The sequence below is a fragment of the Arachis ipaensis genome, chromosome B02 (genome assembly GCF_000816755.2).
Source record: "Arachis ipaensis cultivar K30076 chromosome B02, Araip1.1, whole genome shotgun sequence".
Taxonomy (NCBI): domain Eukaryota; kingdom Viridiplantae; phylum Streptophyta; class Magnoliopsida; order Fabales; family Fabaceae; genus Arachis; species Arachis ipaensis.
Window position 1 is genome coordinate 107,370,731 of NC_029786.2, and position 6,997 is coordinate 107,377,727.

General features: G+C 33.8%; 1 protein-coding gene across 1 annotated transcript; it reads right to left on the minus strand.

The window, feature by feature from the left end:
* On the minus strand, nucleotides 1,455-6,728 carry LOC107626384 (ABC transporter B family member 29, chloroplastic). Its single transcript, XM_016329257.2, has 11 exons — nucleotides 5,968-6,728; nucleotides 4,982-5,068; nucleotides 4,776-4,883; nucleotides 4,343-4,609; nucleotides 3,945-4,028; nucleotides 3,521-3,737; nucleotides 3,321-3,406; nucleotides 2,998-3,185; nucleotides 2,721-2,850; nucleotides 1,860-2,097; nucleotides 1,455-1,573 (listed from the first exon to the last, which is right to left on the minus strand). Exons 1-10 carry the CDS (start codon nucleotides 6,595-6,597, stop codon nucleotides 1,951-1,953), a joined length of 1,944 nt encoding a protein of 647 aa, XP_016184743.1. The 5' UTR covers nucleotides 6,598-6,728; the 3' UTR covers nucleotides 1,455-1,573; nucleotides 1,860-1,950.

Genomic DNA, 6,997 nt, shown 5'->3' on the forward strand with positions numbered 1-6,997 from the left:
ACAGACACAAGAGTCATACAAGATTAAGCATTGATTTAAAAGTTTCATCACCCAACAATATCAAACAAGTCAAGAGGCACCAAGATAACGCAAAAAATTCTCAACGATTAAATAGGAAAATTCAACACCATTATTAAAATAAAAAACCTAAAAAAAGAAAATTACAACAAGCTATGAAATCAAAATTAAAATGTAATGAATGAAAGTAAGCAAATGCAATAAAAGAAAATGGAAGAAAAGAAAAAAAAATTAGTATTTATTTAGTTATTTATTTATTTATTTATTATTTTTTCATTTATAACATAATAATAATGAACATGTCATTTACTATTATCTAAGAGGATCTTTGATATGTACTATCTAATTAGATTAGATGATAATTTCAGAAGAAAAAATTGTGTTATTAGAGATATTACTCAACAAAGTAATACTCTGAGTTCGTGTAATTAATCTTAATATCACCATTAATTCAGATAGATCACCTACAAATCAAGAGTTTAATTATGATGTACAGTGCAGTCAATGTGAAAAATAGTTATTTTTAATAATATGATATTACCGTAATTGAATATATGTGTAAAATTATTTTACATTGATAGTGAATCAAAATTAAATTCTCAAATCAAAGGCTTTCTAAAAAGTTTGCCAACAGACATGATTCATTACATGACATAAAAGTATTAAACTATTGATTGATCTTAGCGAAAGAAATTTAGGATGCATTTAGTATATGTTTTTTATTTTTTGTTTTCATTTTCGATATTTTTTATTTTCAGAATTAAAAAAAAAATAAAAGGTGAAAATAAAAAATATGATTTTTTTTAAAAAATTATGAAAATAAAAAAAATAAAAAAATAAAAACGCAAACCAATCGCCTTTTATTACGCCTTTTATTTTATTTTTTTCATCATGTATTGAATGGTGTTTCTCTATATATATGTTTTGGTATAATTGTTTGAAGGAACAAGCTGAGGCAGAGGAGAAGAGAAAGGAAAGGAAAAAGAAGGAAGCATTGCATACACTTAAATCAGCAATTATAATCTCAGGCATAGTTGTGGCTGTGGCAGGAGCTGCAATTGTCATAACCAAAAAGTTAAAAGAGAAATGACCACACCAATTGTTGATACAAGATTTGTGTACTATCAAATTAGTTTCATTTTGTTATTTCCTCACTTTATTATTTTATTATAAGAATTAGTACACATTTTTTGGGTTATCAAATAAATCTTGAAACCCCCCAAATACTATTTTTCATTATGTAGAGATTATAATATCATATATCATGTATACACATTTTATGATGTACCATGATCATTGAAATACAAGTTACAAAAACCAACTTGTGTTAATTGAGTTCAAATCCTTAGTAGCGACAAACCCTTAAATGAAACTCTGATTTGCGCGCTTGTCAGATTCAGAAATACCGTGTGAAACCAAAAAAAAAGTATCTAATATAGACAAAGTTTAATGATTGTATAAATAATATATTTCTCTATATCCTTTAAATCAAAGTAATTTGTGATTACAGAAGGATGTACAAGATTTTCCCCCAACCTCCCCCAAAAGTTAAAAAAAAAAAGTAAGAAAAAAGGACAAATAAGTCCCTGACCTTTTGTCCCGCGGACATTTTCGTCTCTGACCATTGAAAAATACTTTTAAGTCCATAACCTTCACAAAACTTGGACGGATCAGTCCCTCTGTCCAAATGCTTCTGTCAGGGACTGATCCGTCCAAATGCCTCCGTTAGGGACTGATCCGTCCAAGTTTTGTGAATGTTAGGGACTTAAAAGTATTTTTCAATGATCAGGAACAAAAATGTCCACAGGACAAAAGATCAGGGACCTATTTGTCCTTTTCTCGAAAAGTAGACTATGTGTCTATACATCACCCTTACAAGAAGTATTCAAGCAGGGTCCATTATTGTGACACTAAAACCTAGCAAAAGAATATTCAAATAACAAGGCCAGATGATAACAATGAATCCTTGTGACCATTGAACATAGTTGATCTTGGAACTTCTTGTAGCTTCCCATTATCCATGAGGAATACTCTTTTAGCCATCATAACTGTTTCCAACCGATGAGCTATCACAAGCACCTATAACACAAAAGGAATGATTGATGATTCTACAATTTAACAATATTGTGCCAAGAAAGAAAAGACCATTAAATCCAAGCAAACTATTAAAGTAGTTAAGTTCATAATCAAGATGAAAAATAGCAGTGGAAAACTAACTCAGAATGGTTGTTTTTAGTCGGGCGCTTTAGACTTCAAACTTTAATCATCAAATCAATCCTCAAACTTCTATTTCGTTAGATAAATCAATTCCCACATCAGATCGTTTTTTTATATAGAGAAACTAATCCAAAAACTTTTAAAAAAATTAGAGACTGTTATATTTTTATTAAATACGGATAGGAACTAATTTAATTTGTCTAATTTTTTACCAAAATTTGACGCGAGGGTTGATTTATCTAACAAAATAGAAGGTTAGAGACTGAGTTGGTGATTAAAATTTATTAAGGATTAAAGTTTCCAACTAAAATTTCTTTGGGTAGTACTCAAAGATAATTCGAGGACCAAATTGATATAGTAATCTTGCATAGGCTCAAAATGTTTGTATTTCTAAGAATTAAACTCGGAAGTGTAAACAAATAAGATGAATGAAATGCACAATAATAATTTGGCAGATCAAGCAATTCTGGTAGCTGGTGCCTTACCGTGCGATTTTCCATCAAGTGCTCGACGGCTTTTCTAACCAATAATTCGGATTTACTATCTAAAGCTGAAGTTGCTTCATCCAGAATCAAAATAGAGGGATCTTGATAGAGCGCCCTTGCAATAGCCAGCCTGTAATTTTGAGAAAGGAATGAAGTGATAGATCAACGAAAAAGGTCATATATCAGAGCCGAGGTTTCATAAATATACCAACCATGAAATTTGTTCTTTGCATTAACCATACATAAAACAGAAATAAGTTTGAACTTTAAAAGTTACCTTTGCCGCTGGCCGCCACTTAAGGTAGAGCCCCTCGGTCCAATATTGGTTTCGTATCCTTCAGGAAGTTTTCTTATAAACTCATCTGCATGAGCAGTTTGAGCTACATGCTTTACCCTCTCCATGTCAATTTTTGTTGTTAGGTCCCTATAACCAATGTTTTCAGCAATTGTACCTGAAAAAAGTGTCTAAAGTATATATATACATCAGCATTACTGAGCACAAGGAATTCGAGCACAGTACAAGCGTGCTTCAGCGAAATGAATGCAGGTACGAATCTGCTTACATAACAGAGAAGAAAAAGAAAGGCACGAGTTACTTACTATATCTTGAGAAACAAGACCAACATGTTTTCTCAAACTTCGCAACCGAATGTTTTCAATGTTATGGTTATCAATTAGAATAGAGCCTACATGCATAAGAATACAAGTAAAAGTTAATCATATGAGAAACATCTGATTCAATATATTGATCTTAAAAGTAAATAATAGAGATTTATATTTTCCCTTCAATAATGACTCACCGGACACAGGGTTATAAAGCCGAAGCAATAGTTTTACAAGTGTTGTTTTCCCGCCACCGGAAGGACCGACAAGAGCGACTATCTCTCCGGCTCTAATGTTAAGATTCAACCCATTCAAAACATGTGGCATGTCATCATTATATTTAAAGGAGACATCACGAAATTTCAGCTCTCCCATAATATGGCCTAATTCAACAGCATCTGGTTTCTCAACCACCTGTTATTGAGGATAAATTGATCCATTATTGAAGTGCGACATATTACATTGGACGAAAATTTTAATAACAGAGTAATGAATTATGTTCCTCAAAAATCATTCTCATTTTTCCTTTCGTTCTTATTGGAATTTTATCAATTTCAAACACAAAGTGTTCCCTTGAACAAGATTAAACAAGTTTTTGCCGATCAAGTATCATACATTCACCTTATCTTTAAACTTGGTCATATCATGCAAGCGTTCAACGGCCGGTTCTCCCTGCCTCCATTCATTGTAAGCTTTTCCCACATCCTGCGTGATTCTTTATTTTCAGATTGATAAGCAAATACAGCTCCTCAAAAGCTGAACCATGTTAACAGTGCAAATAATAATTAGCAAATACAAACATCCATCTCATAAAAATGACCACAAAAAAGGTCGAAATGGAATTAATAACTTCATCAACAGAGCACAGCTAGAATCACTCCGGTACCAAATATCATCCAAAAAGGCTTCTGTAATACTAGGAAGGAAGTTCTAAAACTACAGTGGACAAGGAAAATAGACAAACAAACAAGAAAATTATCACGAGCTAATTGACGATATACCCCAACAGATAACAATACCTGGATTGGTTCAATCGAGAAAAGTAATGATGTCACAAAGGAAATGAAGCTGTGGCCATCAAATGAACCTCTTGAAATCAACAGCGAACCAGCGCATAGTATGGAGAGAGTTCCATAGTAAATAGCTTGTATGACCTGAGGAATCGCTGCTTTCATCCTCCTTTTGTTCAATTTTGCATGATAGTCGATCTGAGCCAGCCTCTTAAACCTGGCACTCTCACACAACTCCGCGTTGTTTGCTTTCACAAAGAAAATCGCAGGAAGCATCTAGAATAAAAATAGCATGAATAAAACTGTGATATAAACTAATAAACAATGAACATGATCTTGCAAGAGTTCCAATAGAATAGAAGTTTGTGAAAATTAGGCGTGCCTTCAAACTTTTTCTTGAAGGTACAGAGAACAAGAAGCAGAGCAGAGTGTTGAAGTTTACCTCGTTTAGATATGCTGAGAGAGCAGCAATGCTAAGATGTGCCTCTCTAGATATCTTTCGAAGTTCTTGACCAAGATAAGCAACAAAAAGTGACATGCAAGGAATGACCTGCAATTTCCAAGCATGATAACATTTAAATATATGCTCATGATCTAGCATTAATGAAAGTCAAGGAAGACAACTTAGTGCTATAGCCGTTCGCTCACCGTGAATGAAATCAAAGAAAGGACTGGACTTATAACTATCATCTGAGCCATCATCGCCGATAACTGGAGAGTGCTAGGTACTATGGTCTGTCATAGATTGGATTATAATCAGAGAACAACATATAAAGAGTCATTATGCAAATGAATTCAAAATTGATACACATTGTAAAAAAGACAAACACTTGCACACGCAAATAGCATCTAAATGAGAATACTGCATGATAGAACAATGCTTCTTGCACATCTGCACACCTCATATCCACTCACTAGACTTTATGCAAAAGAATAAAAGTGAAATTGTGCAGAAATTGAAACATTGGCTCTACTTGACAGTCCTTACAAATATGTCTATGCATGTTAGCTAACAAGGCATACGGATAGCCTGGTAAACCATGCCTAACTAAGAATTTTTCGAGGAAGATGATATGCATAAGTATATGCCCGAATATCATGTTCCACACTGACACAGAACATTCATTCTACACACCACCTAGAATGTAACAAATAAATAAATAAACTTGTTCTATAAACCAGACCCCATTAAAAAGACTGAGTTATACTTAAACCCCAAAAAGCTCATGTAGAATACAACTAATATATCAGAGTAAAAAAACAATGACTTAATCTCAGAAAGTTCCTATGTCCTCAACCTAGGAAGTCAAATTATTCCAGCACATGAATCTTATACCATTTAAGTGCTCTAAAAAATTGTAAGAACCCACATGAATAAAAGGTAGATACAACATTACTTTTCCTCCACGGAAGAGGAAATAATCTCTCCTTTCTCTCTCATCACAACAAATTTCCCCCTTGTATGTAAGTAAGCTACTTCTATCTTCTTAATTATCCACTAAAATCCTAACATGGTTTGAACTGATATACTAGAACAAGAACAATCCTTACTCTAAGAACATACAAAAAAAAATCTCAAAAGAGTGTTAACTATGATTCAGTGATTTACTATAAGAAATTATGTTCTTACTCACATTAAGAACAGAATAAACAGTGTCAGCAACATCAGAAGCTTCAGCAGTGATCCTATAAGCAATGTCCCCAGCTGAAGCACCACCTTCTCTTCCTTCGAAGTAACCAAGCTCCCTCTCAAGGACACGGTCAAAGACATGGACACGAACCTCGTACACTGTCTTAAGGGCAGCGTCCCAAAGAAGGGCATGCTGCCCGTACCCGGAGACCAAACGGGCAGCCACAAGACACAACAAGATGAGACCTTGACTCCTCAATTGAGGTCCATCAATGGCGGCGTTGCTGAATTTTCCGAGTCTAGAGACGAGCTGGGAGAGGGAGAAAACTGAGATGGCACTGCAGAGCCAACCCAAGATAATGGGTTTGCGGTTTGAGATGATAAAAGGTTGCAGGAATCGTAAAGTTTCGTTCTTTTTGGTGTTTGAAGAGTTTTTGGTTATGGGGGTGGTGGAGCTGTGGATTCTAGTAGAGGAAAGTGGTGGAGGGTATTTTGGGTAATATGGAGAAAATATGGGTTTTGAAAATGGTGTTTTGGGTTTTAGAAGGAGGAGGTGGTGGTGGTGGTGGTGGTGATGGTGTTGGATTGAGAATTGGAATGAAGGTTTTAGGAGGAAGATGGAATTGGAGGACATTTTTTTTTATTTTGGGTGTTTGTTTTTTGTATTTTTATTTAAATTTTTTTGAAGAGGAAGGTGGTGTTATATCTTATATGGAGGTAATAGAGAAAAAAGAAATATGATCAAGGGAATTGAGTGACTCATTCACAAGGTGTTATATATATATTGATTTTGATGAATGAAATTGATATGGAAGGATGATAATTTTGTAGTCAAAATAAAATTTTGGAGGGTAGTAGAAAAGAAGAGTATTCCATTAATATTGATTGAAGTTTTGGCATAATTTTGTGAATAAAAAAATTAGAATTAGACTCATTCCTATCAACCACTTTTTGGTGGAAATTACATAGTTTTGAGGTTGAAAAACCAACAAAGGGGATATAGTAATACAAAAATGGTATGTAACCACTACAAA

Bases quoted from the DNA above. Each gene is read 5' to 3' on its own strand.
- LOC107626384 (XM_016329257.2), bottom strand. From the start codon at position 6,597: ATGTCCTCCAATTCCATCTTCCTCCTAAAACCTTCATTCCAATTCTCA. The intron at 4,884-4,981 runs GTGAGCGAACGG...TGGAAATTGCAG, and splicing joins TTTCTTTGATTTCATTCACG to GTCATTCCTTGCATGTCACT. The intron at 3,738-3,944 runs GTGAATGTATGA...CCTCAATAACAG, and splicing joins TGACCAAGTTTAAAGATAAG to GTGGTTGAGAAACCAGATGC.